We start from the raw sequence: 18,448 nt of genomic DNA on the forward strand, positions 1-18,448 counted from the left end.
CCCCAAAAAACTGAACAGCTTAACAAAATGGAAATAGTTGAACATATGCCAAAGAAAGAAACGAAAATGAATTGTTATAAATTAGTAGCACATCTATGTACTCATAAACCAAAGATCACAGATCATCTCAGTAGTCGTCACCAGTGGTGTAGTGGTGCCTAAAGAAGTGGGTATACTCTTTTTTTTTACATGGCCCATCCAGCAGAGGATACTCTTCCTCTGTTGTTAACAGAGGAAGAGGAACATGAAAGGCTCCTTTTGTACATTTAGTTAGTGCATTTGAGCCAATTAGAGGCAGAATAGGGAGAGTCATACTTCCCCATCCTCAGAGAAAAATTGGATATTGTCAATATCAATGGTCTGAATCAGAGGAGATTTAGAAGTGGGTATACTCTATGAAAACTGAAAAATAAGTGGGTATACCTGTGTATATCCTGCACTGCACCACTGGTCATAACCAGCCTTTAAAGACTCTTAGTCAAAGTTTAACCTTATGTCGGTCAGAATGACTTTGAGACAACTTTTTAACTGGACCCTGACTCTGTAATTAAGTTTTGGATTGAATTGATTCACACATATGTACATATACAGTTTATTGGTATGTATGTATGCACATATAAAAGGAAGGGAAAGACAGTAAAACCGAGGATCTTAGGTCACAGGGATGTCTCTCCCCTCAACAACTTACTGAGGGTGTGGGGTCAGACTGTGGGAATCTGTTCACAATCGTTATTTGCTCAATGAAAAGTGACACATAAGCATAACCTGTGCATATAGGTGGCTATTTAAATGTTCTCTTTATCAAAACAGCACATGAAGCTAACAGGCCACAACAGATTTACCACAAGCTAACCAGTGACTCTGCTGGAGGGATGCAAATGGGAGAGGGAGAAGAAGAAGAGTGTCCACACTGAGGGCTGCGCACACGGAAATTTTCCTGTTGGTTCAACTGTTCTTTAACAGTTCTTTACATCATCCCTTCTCCTCAGGAATACAACATAACATAACATACAACCACAAAATCCTGTTTAAGGTTACAGTAGAACTGTAGAAAGCTTTACGTGTTGTAAACAGAGCTGGTTATCATGAAGCCACTTACATTCTATATACACATGCTCTCAAATAAAGAGATTTGTCCGGCTTGAAAAAGAAGCTCATTATAAGAACCAAGTAGAACAAGGAGATGCCTTCATCTCCTATTCAACCGTAGCAGGGTCGGCCAGTTATAAAGGGAAACTTGCCTATTTACAAAATGCAATTTAAGAACAAGTACAAAATAAATTGACACATTAAGAAAGCACATGTTAAGAGCAATTGCAAAGCAATCTGTACATTTGCAAAACACATTTCTCGAACAAGTGCCCATTGTTGTGTATTTACAAAGCGCAAGTGCATAACCAGGGTTTTTCCTGCGTTCAAAACTTGGCGGCGGCTGACTCCGCCTAATTTTGTACCTCCACCAACCCTTGTCAGAGTCTGAAGGGTCCATTCATGGAGGACAGTTTTCCAAGTATAGCACCTGGTGAGTTTGTCATTTCTTAACTGGAATTAGGGCTGTACTGTAATTAAGCCAGTGAACCGGAAAACGCTCTGCCAAACAACCGAAAAGGAAGAATATTGCAGAAACAGAAAGTTTTCTGCGAGAGCATTTGTTTTGTTTTTGCAGCGCAAATATCCAGCAAGTGATGAATTGTCCCCATCAATGCTTCTGTCCTAAAATTAAAAACATCTACGAGGATCTCTGAATGCACAGTCATCCTGCGGGGGGATCGTTCATTTGAGACAGCTGAGACTGTTAGAGACTCCAGGCTGCAGCAGAACTTCACTGATAGTCACACAGAGTAACAAAAGGCTTCATGAAATGTGCTGTTATTGTTTTTGTGTCTGCACTTCTGCCCGTATGCATGTGCTCTCCATCTGTCTTTATCCGGCACTGTCAGAGTACAATGAGGAAAATGTCTCGACGGTCACTTGAAGGTCCGATGATGTATCAAAACAGTCTCAGCACATATAGAACTCATCGAAATAACAAACAACTCTCTTAACAAACATTTAAAATCACAGTTTGACATGAATAAAGACGTGAGAAAAATCTGAACCTATCCTTTAAAAGGGACTTTGTAAACTAAACACAAAAACACAAAGAGAGTGCATGTTAAACGACTTAATGAACAAGACAAATTAAATCAGATTAATGTGGCTTTGTCTTGGCTAAAAAGATTAAATGAAGACTCATTTACGAGTCTGTATTGAAGTATTGACAATCCATTGTTGAGACATTATTTTTAGCTCTTCAACTTTGTTGGGAATAATTTGCATAACAAGCATCATGTACTTTTGCTGCTTTCACCAACACACTTGTGATTTTTGACATAGTCAAGTCGAGAGAAACTTTTCTGACAAATATCACAACTAAACGGTTTCTCCCCTGTGTGGATCGTCATGTGTCGGCTCAGAGTTACGTGTTGTGCAAAGCTTTGACCACAAACTGAGCAACTAAACGGTTTCTCCCCCGTGTGGACCGCCAAGTGGCGCCTTAGATTTCCATGTAGTGTGAATGTTTTACCACACACCGAACAACTGAACGGTTTCTCCCCTGTGTGGACACTCATGTGACGCCTCATATGTCCTCTTTCTCCAAACGCTTTGCCACAAACTGTGCAACAAAACGGTTTCTCTCCTGTATGGCTTCTCATGTGAATAATCAAGCTTCTTCTGAATCTGTAGCTGGCTTTGCAGTATACGCAGCTGAAGGGTTTTTCTCCCGTATGAATTCTTAAGTGTGAGGACAAAGTTGAGCTCTGTGCAAACTTTATACCACAGACAGAGCAGCTGTAGGGTTTCTCTCCTGTGTGGATTCTCATGTGTGCCACAACATCTCCTCGCCATTGAAAAGTCTTCTTGCAAACTGGGCAGCTGAAACGTTTCCCCTCAGAATGAAGTCTCATATGATTTGTTAAGGAGGCCTTCCGGAGAAATCTCTTACCACAAACTGAGCAACTAAATGGTTTGACTTCCGTCTGGATTCCTTTGTGTTTCTGCAGTTGTTCATTTTCGGAGAAGCTAAACGATGTATTTCCAGAATTATATTCCGGATCACTCACAGACCCTTCTTTGTTTTGCAGAGCGTTGAAACCAGACTGAGGTTCACTGGTCTCTTCCCAATCACAGTTACTGTCATCAGTCTCAGATTCAAAGGACTGCAGAGTCTTGTCATGAGTTTCATGATGCAAATGACTATCTGGAGGGAAGTGTTTGGCTTCTTCTGATTCTCCACAGTCCTCTCCATCAGCTCCTGTTTCTGTCTGTTTAGTTTGTCTCTGATGGATCTGTGAAGACTGAGGTTCCTCTTCTTCATCATCTTCTTCTTCTTCTTCTTCTTCAGTCTTCACAGAGACGGGAGTGAATGTGAACTTGATGATATCAGCCTGCTCTGGCCCTTGAAGCTGTTCTTCCTCCTCACGACTCCAGAGTTCCTCCCATTCCTCTTTAATGTTTGGTGGCTCTGGTGGGTCCTCCTGGTCTGGACTTGGGCCCCTCTCCTGCTGCCCAGGGGAAACCTCTTCTTTACTCACCATCAGCTGCTGGGCGTCTGTGGAGAGTAATGAAAGTCAAATAAGCCAAAGAACAACTGTCTCTTCGTTCTGACATTTCAAGTGCTGACAGCACTGCTTTCATAGACGTCGGGAGAAAAGTCAAACACTCAAATTAAAAAGACAAAGGTTTGATCTTGTTGAATGCAAATTAAGCCACCAGTGCTGAGCCCAAAAACCGTTTTCCCACAGAGGAAATAAAAGTGTTTCCCTGCTAATGATGGTGAGGGAGCCATTTTACAAAGACCTGCATACATTGAAGGTTTGTTATTAAGCTGACAATGAAGCAAGTTTATTTTTGGATTGGCTTTGGCATTTGTCCTTATTTATTTTGTGATGTTTGTCATGTCTTTACGTCTGTCTAAAGCTGGGCTCACCCTAAAGGATTTTTTAAAAGAAAAAAGAATTGTATTCCTATCGTGTGCGAAACGCAACAATAGACCAAAACAGCGGAGGAGGAGGTTTGGGAAGGCCTCCATCCCTGGTCTATGTCTTAGAGGGTATTTAACTGAATAACCTCAAATAAACAAATAACCGCTGATATCCTCAGCCCCTCTTTGTGGTGTCTATCGTAAAAGGTCTCAGGTGGCCATGGTTGGGTCAAAGACCAGGGAGACATTCAGTGAGGTGACACATCCTTCCTGTGTGTCAAAGTGGAGACCATAATGCAGTCGCGGGTCATTTCTTGGTGATCTGCCATAGGGGATGTGCGCCCTAAGCCGACTAAGTGATTAACCCAAACACTACCAGCCTCGCAAGTCTGTAACATAATCACGAGGAGGTTAACCCTCGTAGTTATGGCGGTTAACCCTAGCAACGCGAGGAGAGAGTGAGGGATGACATGCAGCAAAGGCGCCGAGGTCTGTTTGAACTCACAGACGCTGCAACGAGGACTAAAGCAGGTGAGCCACATAAACACTCAGCTATCCGATGCCCCTGCCTTTAGAGGAGACAGCTAGTCTAAATTTACATTTACATTTTACAACAGGGAAATGAGTCCCTAGTCTGCCATCTGTCTCATTAATGTGAGGCTTGTTCAGGAGGTGCCAGGGTGTTTTTTTTTTGGGGGGCTGGGTTAGGAGCAGAGAGAAGGCAGAGGTTTGTGACACAGTCAGGGAGAGTCAATCTTTGTATCATCGAGTTGGTTGAACTTGCCTGGTGAGCCATCTTTCTCCACTCTTTCTCCATTACTTTAAAGGAGCACAAAGCCCAATGTTTTCCTGTTTGTGTGCTTCAAGACTACTTGAAGTCCCACCAGGTCTGTTTTTTTTTTTTTTTTTTTAGAAATATCACTGCTGCATTTTAAATATCTTCAGAGCTGCTATAACGCTGTGCTCCCTTTCAGCCTCCAGTTACGTTAGTTAGTTAAGTGAGGATTATAGTCTGGGGTCCTTTTACAATAAATCTGCATCATCTGCTGTTTTTTTCTATGTTACAGTGTGACGTGTACACCTCCCCGTCTGTCCATATCTCTCCCTCTCTCTCTCTCTCTCTCTCTCTGCCACTCCTTCTATCCCACTGTTTGTCCCAGCTGGTCACAGCAGATGGCTGCTTTTCTTCCTTGCCACTGTTGCCAAACGCTTACTCATGGTGAATTAATGTCGGGTCTCTGAAGATAATAAAACAGAGAGTGCAGTGTGCGGCTTCTCCATTGTCATGTGATAACTTTGTTATGATGTGTGGCTACATATATACAAACAATGACTGAATGAACGATAGATTTATAAGTTGATCCCTAAAGATAATGTTTCATTTAGGCGAATGAAGTGATGGCTTAAAAGTGCAGCCGGTGCCAACAAAGGTCCATCTTCCTTGTCTTTACCTACCTACCAGATGCACTCCTGCACATTGAGAGAGAGATTCAGGATGACTGCCCCGGAAATCCTCCTGAGTTTCTTGCACGCACATGCACTTCACGGGGGGAGACTAACCCTGTCGGCGGGAGTGAATTGATTTAAAAAGAACAACGCTGTACTTGCGGACGAAGCAACAGAGTCCACTGTAGGACGCTCAAGAGAGAATATTTGCCCTTATGTCAGTGCTACGTGTAGTTTGACCCGATCAACATCATCAAAAGAGAGGAGGAGAACATACCGGAGAACAGGAAACGTAATGCAGCAGGTTCATTAGAGCACGGAGATGGTAGAGGTGGCGTGCAGACAGTCTACGGTCGTGCAGCGATCACAGGGAATAAACTATCACCACCCCCTCCCACTCGCTCCAGGTGAATTCTCCTCATTATATCCTGCTGCGTTCTCACATCAGCTCACTCTGACTTGCTGGGGACAAAAATACTAGAGGAGCCGGATGTATTCAAAATGAAAAATTCGGCTGGTTGTGTGCACACATGCGGCTCACTTCGAAAACTTCGGGAGGTTTTGGGCAAGTGTGGACAAGGTTATAGACACGCGTGGAACAGGCCGAAGAAGGGTTTATACTCTTTAGCAATCAAATTAAAATTGATTTAAAAAAAAAAAGATTGTTAATCGTGAATTTAAATGAAGATAATCTGCTGGAAATGTCCAGGAAAATAAACAACAAAACACAAAGCGGGACATAAAAAGGCAATTACATTCACATTTGTGTTTTTGGAGTTCTTACGCTTTGTTGTTATGTTTGCTTTGCCCTTTGTTATCTCATGAAAACAAAATATAAGCTATGATTTTTTATCCCTAAACAGAATCAGCAGACAACAATATATGATGGACTTACTACTCAATAGAGAACACAATGGGAAAAAAAGGAAATACTCGGAGCACTGGTATGTTACACCCAATCTAAATCTTAACGGTTATCTATTAACAATGATTATTATTGTTTTTTTAAGTTGTGGCTTTTTATGGCTGCTTTGGAGAGAGTGGGGAATGACATGTACGCGCATCATCCACCAGACCAGTGGGTCTCAACTGGTGGGTCGCGGGGCTGTTTTTCAGTGGGTCGTGAAAATGTGAGTGGGGAAAACAAGTGTGTCAAAAAGTCTTTGAAGCGCACTTACAACATGTTGGTTTGGTTTCCTTCACATGTTTCGTACCATCTGAGGTCCAGACTGCACTTTGGTTTTTTTTCATTCAATAAATCTGATTTTAGAAATTTGGGTCCCGATTTTCATGAAGGAGTTGGTGGAGGGTCTTTAGGCTAGACCAGTTGAGTCATGCTGAGTCTCTACTCTTCATTTTTGTTTGTACCATGTCAGTATTTTATTTTTGTTCTTCTTTTTCAGTCGCTGTAAAGCACTTTGAGAATTGCATTTGATTTGTATGATCGTATGAAATGTGTTATATAAATACAGCTTGACTGATTGATTGATTGATTGATTGATTGATTGATTGATTGAGGAAAGGAAATTTTTTTTTGGGGGGGAATGTGTAAAATCCTGAATTATCCCCCTGACAATAAAGGCCCTCATTTCATTTCATCCTCGGTCATTGTGATCATTTAAACAGGAGGCAGATGGAGTCAGCTGCTCTCTCTGCAGGTGACACTACTAAAGAAACTTACTGTACACACCTGCTCTGCGTAACTCGTCTTCGGGGTCGATGGCAGCATTTAGTCGTTTGTGTTGATTCTCTTTCGATCGACTGAGCTGCTCCTCGTAGTCTGCTACCGTCCTTTCAAACAGCTCAAATATCTCCTCAGCAGCCGCAGTCAGTCTCTGGTTCACAAAAGATCTCAGTATTTGGACTTTAGACATCTTTTACAAAAAAAAAAAAAAAAAAAAAATCCACGTTAGCTGCAGACACACTCCGTGAATCCTTTATTTAGGTCTCTTTCCAAAAGGCGCTCCCTTCAAGGCCTCCGTCAGCGTCTTCACAAAAGCTAACACTTGACGCGAACTTCGTGTAAAATTCTGGTCAAACAGGATTTTATTTTTGTTTTAAACATCGACACAGTTTGCGTTGAGTCTTCTCTAACACGGTGATCCTCAGAAACAGGCGTACACTTCTCGTTAAGGTGTATTTTCTGACTAAATCTCTCGGTTACCAAACGTAAGACAGGGGCTATCGGCTACAGGCCTCCTTCTTCTTCTTCTTCTTCTACTGAATGTTACGGCAGGTTCATTGATGTTGCACTACTGCCATCTTGCGGCGGTAATTTGCTCGCCTTCTTACCACAGACTCCCGCACCCATCACTACATCACTGTCCTTCATAATAAGAACCCCCCCCCCCCACTGGCTCCCCATCGCCTACAAAGCCCTCCATTACCTGACCCCGGTCAGATATTCTATTATTAAATATATAAAACACCTTCATGTTGAAACAGCGGTGAGATTTATTTGCAGAACACTGAATCGTCTGGAATGGATGAAATAATAAAAATAATGAGCTAAACAAGCTGTGACACATGCTGATTAACAGGTACAGACAAGCTGTAGCATCTGAGTACTGCATGAGAACAGGCCGGAAAAGTCTTAACCCATCCTCAGGTAACTGAATCAGTTAAACAGTTTATGAATCAAATATTAAACACTCGAGGAGAGCACATCAACTCTAAGTAAACTGTTAATAATTATAATAAAACATTTGATTTATGGGCACCCCTTCATGACACTCAAGGTCACCTGACGATTACGACAACAGAAACAGCACAACGTCTTGGCCCAGGTAAAAAAAAAAAAAAAAAACGCAATAAAAGACAACAACACACAATAAAGGGCAGAAACGATACACGATAATGTGAGGTTTGAGACAGGTTTGAAAGGTAGAGAGAGCGTGGCTGGTGGGGGGAAAAGTTCCAGAGACGAGGGGCTGCACGGTTAAACGCTTGAGACCCTGAAGTGTCGCCGTGAAGCGGGAAGGAGGAAGAGCGAGGAGCATGGAGGAGGAAGATCAATGTCAGAAAGGTGAGTGTGTGGACCAGAGCTGGAACTGTTCTTCACAGTCATTTGGAAATACATGTTAAATTAGGAAAGAGTCAAATGTTGTCCTGGTTGTTGGGATCTGCATCAGATTTCTACAATTCTACAATTCATTCAACAAACGTCAGCGAGTCAGTACAACACAAACGAGGATCTAGAGAGGAGCAAACAACGTCAGGAAGTGAAAACAAACAGCTTTAAGTCTGATCGGACACACAGGTGCTGACAGGAAGTGACCAGAGGTGCTGACAGGAAGTGACCAGAGCATTAACAGCTGGTCTTGAGAGTTTAATCAGCAGGTAGGTAGGTCATGAGAGAGCTGGGTCTTAAGCTTTCTCTTAAAGGTACAAAGGAACTCTGGTCAATTTCTAATTTACCATTTCTTGAGGATCTGAGTTACTGCTGCTGTTAGAGTTTTGATTTTGAATAATGATTTGGTCTTTCCACAATCATTCAAACTAGTTAATCGAGATTAAACCATTGTTGTGCTGCATGCTGTGTTGTGCTCATGTAGTGCATAGTTTCTGTCACATGTTGTAAATGTTTCAAAGTGTTTGTTATTGTATTTTAGCCTCAAGAGTTCATCGCCATCATCATCTCAAGAAGTAGTTCATTTATGTTTTAATGTATCTATATTTTTATTCAAGTATTTCTTGTTTGTGTGTTATCAGCTTGTTAAAGTTTCCAGAGTGTTTAAGTTTGATAAAGGCATGTGAGGCAGATGTTTTGAAATCAACGAGTAATCGGAGTGGGTGATAAGAGAGCACAGGGAGGGTAGACAGGCTTTTAACAGGTGAGTAGGTAGAGGATCGAGCGGGCAGGTAGAATTGGATTTTCAAATGAAAACACATATTTCAGCGACTGTTGGAAGTTGAAAACAAGAGAATGGATCACCTGTGTGCTTAAATCTAACATTCAACAAGTATCTTAAGCTTACCAACACACATGGGATTTTCTTTTATATGTATTTTTGTTTTACTGTGATAGGACAGTGGATAGCGTCGGATATCGGAGAATAGTAGGGAATGACATGCAGGAAAGGAGACTCAGGTTGGGGCAAAATTTAGTGCAAAAAAGAAGAAAGCATTTATTGTTATTATAGAATTGTATCAAAAAGCACGCACATCCGAAAACAAGTACTGTGTGCTGAACAGAAAAAAGTCAAAAATTAGAACGAATAGTCTGCACACCAGAAGGTGCCCCAATTAAGTTAAATTTAATGGAAAAATTACCACCAGTAGGGTAAGGGTTGGTGGTAATTCTTGCGTTACATTTTTTCCATTAAATTTAACTTAATTGGAGCAGCTTCCGGTGTGCGGACTATTCTTTCTACTATTATACAACAACATTTGAAATGCTTCAGGTTAAAGTGCTCAGACATACAGGCATCTATCAGCAACAAAAAAACTAAATATTGATCAAAATGATAATCATGAATATTCTTAATCAATATTGAGATCACGATCACAATTTCAGGTTTAAAAAGTACTGTTTATTTAAAGAAAATATCCGGCTACTCACTTATTGCCAGGGCTATGGCTGGCTCTTCTGGCCAACACTGACCCCTAACATTCGGCCAAACGTGACTCAGCAGCAGCCCCCTAAATACACCCACTGTTCCACAATATCCATACTCAAGCAAAAATATGTAAGACATGAATGTAAAATAAGATCTATTGTTAGTATCCATCCTCACCTCAAATAATAGTAAAGCTTAGTTTGACAGCTTTTAGACCTAACCCAGTTGAAGTTAACAATAAAGAGAATATTTCTGCAAACGGTTCTTTGCTGTGCTTTTATTTTGTTAATGGTTTTTCACTCATTCTCTTACACTACAGGGTCTTTGTTTCCTGTCTGGTTTCTCTCAAAAATGTGACTTTTTGGATCTACATTGCTTGAGAATTTCACACTACAAACTGAACAACAAAGAGTGTCCTTTTAGATCTCCACTACTTGTAAATCTGTGACCACTTACTACACAACTAAAAAGATGTCTCCCCTGTGTGGATACAAGAGTGATGTTTAAGGGTTCCTCTTCGTGTGAATCTTTTACCACAAACTGAACAACTAAACTGTTTCTCCCCTGAGTGTAAAATAGAGTGTCTTTTTAGAACTCCTCTTTGTGTGAATCTTTTACCACAAATTGAGCAACTGAATGGTTTCTCTCCTGTGTGTAAAAAAGAGTGACTTTTGAGAGATCCACTGTCAGTGAATCGGTGACCACAAACTAAACAACTAAACGGTTTCTCTCTTGTGTGGACAATTGTGTGTCTTTTAAGATCTCCACTACTCGCAAATCTGTGACCACATAATACACAACTAAAAGGTTTCTCCCCAGTGTGGACAACAGAGTGGTGTTTAAGGGTTCCTCTTCGAGTGAATCTTTTACCACAAAGTGTACAACTAAACGGTTTCTCCCCTGTGTGGACAACAGTGTGTCGTTTAAGGGTTCCACTTTGTGTGAATCTTTTACCACAAACCGAGCAACTGAATGGTTTCTCTCCTGTATTGATTTCTTTGTTTTTCTGCAGTTGTTCCTTTTGTCCAAAGCTTGGAGCACATTCAGAGGAGCTAACTGATGTATTTTGAGTATTACAGTTCATATCACTTACAGGTAAGTCTTTGTTTTGCAGAGGGTTTAAACCTTCCTGGGGTTCATTACTCCTCTCCCAATCACCACTGTCATCAGTATCAGATCCAGACAGATGTGGAGTCTCATCAATAGAAACTGTCTGTAAATGACTTTCTGGATTAAAGTCTCTGCCTGGTTCTGATCCTCCACAGTCCTCTCCATCATCTTCTGTTTCAATCTGTTCAGTTTGTCTCTGATGAAGCTCTGAGGACTGAGGTTTCTCTTCATCATCTTCACTCTTCACACGGACAGAAATTAAGGGGATCTTGTCGGTATCAGCATGACTGATCCAGACTTCCTCCTGCTCCTCTTTAACGAGTGAAGGCTCTGTGTCCTCCTGCTTGGCCCCTCTGTGTACCCTTCCTTGGACTTCCATGTGTTGGCCCAGACCTTCTCTTTGTGTTAACTGGTTGTCACATGATCCACTGAAAAGTTGATCAGACTCCAAGCAGAGAAGTTGTTTCCTGTCAGATTCAAACATTGCTGAACTCTTGGAGACGTCAAAGTGTCTCAGCAAGTTTAAACCTGAATGATGTTCTCTGGTCTTCTTACAATCACCATTAAGGTCTTCAGTCTTGACCTCAGTCTCTGGTTTTAATTTTCTCTCTGGATCTGAGTCCCTCTCTGGTTCTGCTCCTCCACAGTCCTCTTCATCAGCTCCTGTTTCTCTCTCTCTTTTCTCCTCAGTTTGGTTTTGATAAAGATCGGATACCTGGACACCAGTACAAGCATGTCTTTTTAACTGACTGTGCCAAAAGAATCTTTGGTCACAAACACTACAGGTGTAGCTTTTCTCTCCTGTATGATAGGTCATATGAACTGTCAGATTATAATTACGCTTAAATCTTTTACCACACTCGGAGCACCTGAATAGTTTCTCTCCAGTATGAACCAACATGTGTGATATCAGGTGGCCCTTTTGGGTAAATCTCTTACTGCAAAAAGAGCAACTGAAGGGTTTCTCTCCTGTGTGCACTAAAATGTGTCTGGTCAGACAATTCTTATTATTAAATATTTTACCACACTCAGAGCAGCTGAAGACCTTCTCTCCTGTGTGATGCACCATGTGAAGTTTCAGACTACCATTTCTGTTAAATCTTTTCCCACATTCAGAACAACTAAAGGGTTTCTCTCCTGTGTGACTAATCATGTGTGTTGTCAGACCATGTTTTCTAGTAAATCTTTTACCACACTTTAAACAGCTAAAGGGTTTCTCTCCTGTGTGAACTTTCATGTGTTTGATCAGTATACATTTCATTTTGAATGTTTTACCACACTCAGAGCATTCGTGGGATTTCTTATCAGTTTTTTGTCCTTTATCTTCATCTCTTTCCACAGACTTCAAACCTGAGGGATGTTCTCTGGCCTGACTCAAATCATTGCATTCAAATGTCTCAGGTTCAGTAGAGTCTTCGGTCTTGACCTTGATCTCTGGTTGTAAATGTCTTTCTGGATCTGAGTCCGTCTCTGGTTCTGCTCCTACACAGTCCTCTCTATCCGCACCTGTTTCCATCTGTTTAATTTGTCTCTGATTAAGTTGTGAGGACTGAGGTTTCTCTTCATCGTCTTCACTCTTCACAGGGACAGGAGTGAAGGTGAACTTGTTGGTATCAGCATCCTCCCGTGCTTGTAGTTGCTCTCCTACCTGACTTCTTGAGAGTTCCTCCTGCCCCTCTTTAAAGTGCTTAGTGTCCTCCTGGTCCAGACTGGGGCTACACTCCTGCTGCTCAGGGGGAACCTCTTCTTTTTTCACCATCAGCAGCTGGACGTCTGCAGGAAACACTGAAACACACAAAGACACAAATGAAAGCTTGAGTTTACCACACCAAACTGAAAATGGGGATACTTGATATAATTGTTTTAAGTTGCCCATTCGCTACTGGGAACTCCAAAACTTCTTAGAGTGAAAAGACTGTAGAGTAGAAGAGACACAAAGTGCACCCCAGTAGTTATGGATCCAGAGGGGGGACCCATGGAGTACGGAGGCACTCGGACACAAGTACGGGACTGACCATCCTTGACTGGGTCGCCCCCATTAGCTTTCTAAGCAGTTGGTAGAGTCGGCCATCTCTCAACCGGAAGGTCGAGGGTTCAAGTCCCAGCTAGGCAAGACACCAAGTTGCTCCTGCTGCTTCGTCAGCGGTGTATGAATGTTTGTGAATACTTCTGATAGTTACTTTACATAGAAGCCATCTGTGTGTGAAGGAGTGTTTGAAGTGTGATTTTCTGGTTCATTATAAACCTAATTATGTCGCTTGTTGATAAGCTTTTAAAAATGATCCGATGATGGTCAGAACTGATTTAATTCTGATTGTTTCGATACATAATAATCAATCTTACCTGCACCTCAAATGCTAAGAAAAATACATCTCATTTGGTGCTATAAAAAAATAAAGATTGATTGATTGACTACAATTGAATCATATCGTAACGGATCAGATTTCATGTTTTGTTAGTTAAGATAACGACTGTCATGGCTGTTACTGAGTTCTGTGTTAGATTGACAGCAGTGTTTCTGAGAGGTCGTAAGCCTGTCAGCTATTTCAAGTGCCTATGACAGTGTCTATGCAGGTTGTTCAAGTGGGTGATTGGTCGAGAGCTGGAGGTAAAGGTGGGACTGCGGGGTCTGTGTCTGTCGTGACTAGGAGAGAGGCTGGAGGTTTGTTATTTTGGCTATGGCCTACAGTAGCCTGTTTTAAGTTTGGAAATAAACCCCCATGCAAGCTGAATAACGTCTCCTAACTTCATTGAGTAGAACACTACAATATTGTTAACCAAAATGACAAACACTACTGCGGGTCACTTTTGACCCACTCATGGGAGAGTGTAGGATTGAATCACTGGTGCATAAAAACGGTTAAAGAGTCACTAAAGAGTATGAGCAGGAAACAAACAAGAAGACCAACCTGCTCTCTGCAGCTTTATTTCAGGAGTTAAAATCACATCCAGTAGTTTTCTTTGTCGGAGGAGCTCCTCTTCATATCCACATGTTGTTGTTGTTTGTCCTCTCGGGTCTCTGTGAGCCGCAGCGAGCAGCCGCCGTCTGAATAAATCTTTAAGATCCTCAAACCCGGACATTTGACACAGAGAGAAGAGTCAAAGAAGGACAAGAACACTCAATCCTGACGGCTTTTCCTAACATTACTCACACAACGATATTAGCCCTGTCAAACATGCTAACTGGGAGAGAGAGCTGGAAACTACATTACTACATCCTGTCGCTCAGAGGAGCATTAACGCCACCAACTGTACTGGAGTATAAAGCAGGAGATAGGAGAATAAAAAATAAAAAAACCAGAGGCCTTCTCGATCCCATTTACCAAATCTCACTGAATGCTTTTCCTGCTGTTTTCCCCCAGTGATCCTGACGATGAAAAGTCGCCTTCTTTAAATACCGAAAGAGGAGATCTCTCATGGTATATTTCCTAAAATGAAGTAGGCCTAGTAAAGGTTCGACTGTTTCTATCTTAATATAATATTTACATTCTCCATTTGGTTGCTTACCTAAACTGTGCATTGCAATCCTAATTTAAAAGGTGCATACTGTCACCTACTAAACCGGAGTATTTAGGAAGGCTCCAGTTTTACAATTCCGACCAGAATAAAAAAAGAAAGAAGGACCTATATATCTACATCTAATTATACTCACATATACCTTTACTGTACATTTACACTTTATATCCTTTTATATAAATCAGATATTCAGTTTTTCTCTCACACTTTATCTCGGTTTGTTCGCAGTATAGGCCCCTCCAAGTTCCAGTCTCGTCCTGCCTCTCACCTTTTGTTGTAACTGTAACAGACTGCTCTGTTTGTTATATGTACTCGCTTTTTGAGGAAAATGTCCCGAGAGTTACCGTCCCTCTGCAGCTAAGGAGGATGAAGTTGGATCTTGCATTCTTTGGATGAAGCAGATTTTCAAACTAAATGTCTTACAGAGCAGCACTGGGAACAAACAGGGAGTTTAGCTTTGTGAAATCCATGAGGCAAAAAGAAGAAGAGAGCCAACTATCTGCTCGCATCCCACTCCTCAGTGGCCTGTGTTGAGCCTGACATAGATAGAAATCCTAAATATGATCAAAGGACAAACAGCTGGGAATCTAGTTAATACAGTCATGGAGCATCAGAAAGTGAGGGGGGATTGCGTGCACATTTATACTGATGGTTCCAAAGACCCCAATACAAGGAGAGCAGCTTTCAGGCTGTTTGTATGGGAACTCAAAAAAGGGACTGGGTGGAGGCTTCCTGATCAGATATCTGTGTTTACACCAGAACTGTTTGCCGTCCTCTGTGCCGTCAAGTTGATTGAAAAGAAAAGACCTCAGTCTGCGGTTATCTGTAGCGACTCACTTGCAGCATTTCAAACAATAGAACACCGTAAATCCAACACATAACAACAGACGTGACGTTGGGAATGTTCCCACTTCCTGTAGTTCATTATAGCATCCAAGCAGCTCTGTGGACGGGGAAAACACCTCAATGCTTTAACATTACACAACACGTCATCTTTTCCAGGAGACCTCTGGCCAGATCTTACTCTTTCCATTTCTATCATGTTAAAGGGGTCATCTATGGTGCTGTTAAAAATGCTCCTTCTGTGAAGAATATGTGGATGTGCTGATCTTGAAACAACACGATGTGACGTCTTGGTACGACAAAAAGAAAATTGGGCAGGGCAGACAGACCATGTCTTGTTAGTCAATTGAAGGTTTATTGATAGATCCAACAAATATTACATTAAATCTACAACAAAAAAACACAGGAGGAGAGGCCTCACAAATACAACAATATAAACAGTACAATAACATGGCCCAAGAAAAAAGAATCTGCAATAAAAGACAACAATATACAATGAAAGGCAGAAACAATACACAGGGGGGAAAAAAGCAGAAAAGGGTGTGGTGATAACGAATAAGCTCTTCTAAAAAGGTGAGGGTGTTTTAGAAGGTTTTTTTTTTTTAAGGTAGAGAGAGTCGGTGTTACGGATAGGTTGTCAGAGAGAGGAGGAAGATCAGAGAGGTGCGGAGGTGGTAGGATATGGAGAGCCTTGAATGTAAGAAGGAGAATCTGCTGATGTAACTCTCAGCATGTGAAGAAGCCACTGCACAAGTGGGCATGTGATTTCAAACATTTCCTAGACTCATTATCACACAGGCGCTAATGTCATAGTGTTTATAATTACACAATGTCTGACTAGATTCTATCATTTACTTTTTTTTCAAATTTTTTTGATTAACCAATCACAGCTTCTGAATAAATGTGTCGTACCTAGCAACAGGCTTTGTGTCTCTTCCTCGCTCAGAGTCCCTCTGAGAATGTTCCTATATCACTCCTAGGAAAAAAAAACAATCCTTAATAGGAATTTGAAGATAAGTTAGGACCTCTCTGAGAGGATCCTCAGAATGTTTGTGAATACTGGCCCTGCTCTTTTGGACAAGGTGGATTATTTTGAGAGAAGAAGATTGGAACAAGTAATGATGGTGCCGCAGCAATCACACTGCGCGACTATCTGGATTCACCACCCAGGTTGGCATTGAAAGACAACAGCTGAAGGTCGAAAATATACAGATGCGGCACAATGCAGAGGGGTCACACCAGATGAGATCAAGCATGTGGGAAGCCCCCTCACTAGCCCGACATCTCTCCAATAATGAACGTCCAAGGGTCCTGTTTATGCACGTGTGTGAGTAGCATGTCTCTCAATAACAGATCGTGACCTTGAACAAAAAAGGCTCATTTAAATCACCGAGCAGAATTATATGAGGAGATTTAGATCAAAAGAGGGTTTAAAAGCCAGAAGATTAAGTTAAAAAGTCAATGTTGATCACAGGGGATTTATTTAAATCATAATCTTAAACAGCAAATGTTGGACTTTGCCTGTGTACTTCAAGGTAACATTCAACGAGTATTACAAGGTTTCAGGTACTTTTGCTGCTCTTTCCAACATACTTGAGATACTTTTTCTTTAGAATCATGGATAGGAAATCAGGAGAGACAGTAAGGAATGACACGGGGCCGCAGGTCTCGCGTAACCGCTAGGCCATCTGCGACTCACACTTGTGATTTTTGAGACTTTCAAGCCGAGTAAATGTTCTCTCACAAAGATTGCAAGTAAACGGTTTCTCCCCTGTATGTGAAATAGAGTGCCTTTTTAGAGCTCCACTTTGTGTGAATCTTTTACCACATACTGAACAACTGAATGGTTTCTCTCCCGTGTGCACGACAGAGTGTCTTTTTAAATCTCCATCTTTTGTAAAATTTTTGCCACAAATTGAACAACTGAATGGTGTCCCTCCTGTGTGGACAACAGAGTGTCTTTTGAGATCCCCGCTGTTTGTATATCTGTTACCACATAGTACACAGCTAAATGGTTTCTCCCCTGTGTGGACAATTGAGTGGCGTCTAAGGTCTCCGCTTTGTGTGAAGCTTTTACCACAAACTGAGCAACTAAACGGTTTCTCTCCTGTGTGGACAAAAGAGTGTCTTTTTAGATCTGCGCTGTCTCTGAATCCTTGACCACACACTGAACAACTGAATGGTTTCTCCCCTGTGTGAACTCTCATGTGCATTACCATCTCGGTCTTCCAGTTAAAGCTCCTCATACAAACTGAGCAGCTGAAAGGCTTTTCTACTGAATGGCGTAGCATGTGTTGATGTAAATTTTTCTTGCGTGGGTATACTTTACCACAAATTGAGCAACTAAATGGTTTCACTCCTGTGTGGATTTGGTTGTCTTTCTGCAGATGTTCCTCTTGTCCCGAGCTTGTAGCACATTCAGAGGAGCTAACTGATGTATTTCCAGTATTACAGTTCACATCACTTACAGGTGTGTCTTTGTTTTGCAGAGGGTTTAAACCTTCCTGAGGTTCACTGGTCTCCCAATCACAGTTACTATCGTCTGTCTCAGACCCAATCTCTGATGAGAGTGAAGTCTCTTCATCAGAAACAGGCTGCAAATGAATGTCTGGATTAAAGTCTGTAGTTGGGTCTGATCCTTCACAGTCCTCTCCTTTAGCTTCTGCTTTTGAATATTCATCTCTGATCTGATCAGTTTGGGTTTGTTGAAGCTGTGAGGACTGAGGTTTCTCTTCAACATCATCTTCTTCTTCTTCTTCAGTCTTCACAGGGACAGGAAAGAAAGTGAACTTGATGATATCAGCCTCCTCTGGCTCTTGAAGCTGCTCTCCCTCCTGACTGCTCCAGAGTTCCTCCTCTTCCTCTTTGATCTGTGGTGGCTCTGGTGGGTCCTCGTGGTTCAGACTGGAGCCCCTCTCCTGCTGCTCAGGGTGAACCTCTTCTTTTCTCACCATCAGCTGCTGGACTTCTGTGGAGAAAAATGAAACACACAACTCTCTGAAACCTGTAG

The 18,448-nt window shown here is 41.7% G+C and overlaps 3 protein-coding genes across 4 annotated transcripts; all 3 read right to left on the reverse strand.

The window, feature by feature from the left end:
* Positions 1 to 578: 578 nt before the first annotated feature.
* LOC132990799 (gastrula zinc finger protein XlCGF57.1-like) lies at positions 579 to 7,606 on the reverse strand. 2 transcript variants are annotated; one of them, XM_061059250.1, is made up of 2 exons: positions 7,101 to 7,606; positions 579 to 3,592 (listed from the first exon to the last, which is right to left on the reverse strand). In XM_061059250.1, exons 1-2 carry the CDS (start codon positions 7,282 to 7,284, stop codon positions 2,328 to 2,330), a joined length of 1,449 nt encoding a protein of 482 aa, XP_060915233.1. In that variant the 5' UTR covers positions 7,285 to 7,606; the 3' UTR covers positions 579 to 2,327. The 2 variants fall into 2 exon arrangements, with proteins under 2 accessions (XP_060915233.1, XP_060915232.1); XM_061059249.1 differs by having other exon boundaries at positions 7,092 to 7,606.
* A 1,906-nt stretch (positions 7,607 to 9,512) lies between these two features.
* On the reverse strand, positions 9,513 to 14,356 carry LOC132990793 (zinc finger protein 665-like). The gene is made up of 2 exons (XM_061059231.1): positions 13,989 to 14,356; positions 9,513 to 12,864 (listed from the first exon to the last, which is right to left on the reverse strand). The coding sequence occupies exons 1-2, from the start codon at positions 14,158 to 14,160 to the stop codon at positions 10,433 to 10,435; spliced, it is 2,604 nt and encodes an 867-aa protein (XP_060915214.1). The 5' UTR covers positions 14,161 to 14,356; the 3' UTR covers positions 9,513 to 10,432.
* A 1,484-nt stretch (positions 14,357 to 15,840) lies between these two features.
* Positions 15,841 to 18,446, reverse strand: LOC132990807 (oocyte zinc finger protein XlCOF6.1-like). The gene has a single exon (XM_061059260.1). The coding sequence runs from the start codon at positions 18,390 to 18,392 to the stop codon at positions 17,118 to 17,120; it is 1,275 nt and encodes a 424-aa protein (XP_060915243.1). The 5' UTR covers positions 18,393 to 18,446; the 3' UTR covers positions 15,841 to 17,117.
* Between the last annotated feature and the right edge of the window lie 2 nt (positions 18,447 to 18,448).

This window comes from Labrus mixtus, chromosome 16 (genome assembly GCF_963584025.1).
Source record: "Labrus mixtus chromosome 16, fLabMix1.1, whole genome shotgun sequence".
NCBI classification, from domain to species: domain Eukaryota; kingdom Metazoa; phylum Chordata; class Actinopteri; order Labriformes; family Labridae; genus Labrus; species Labrus mixtus.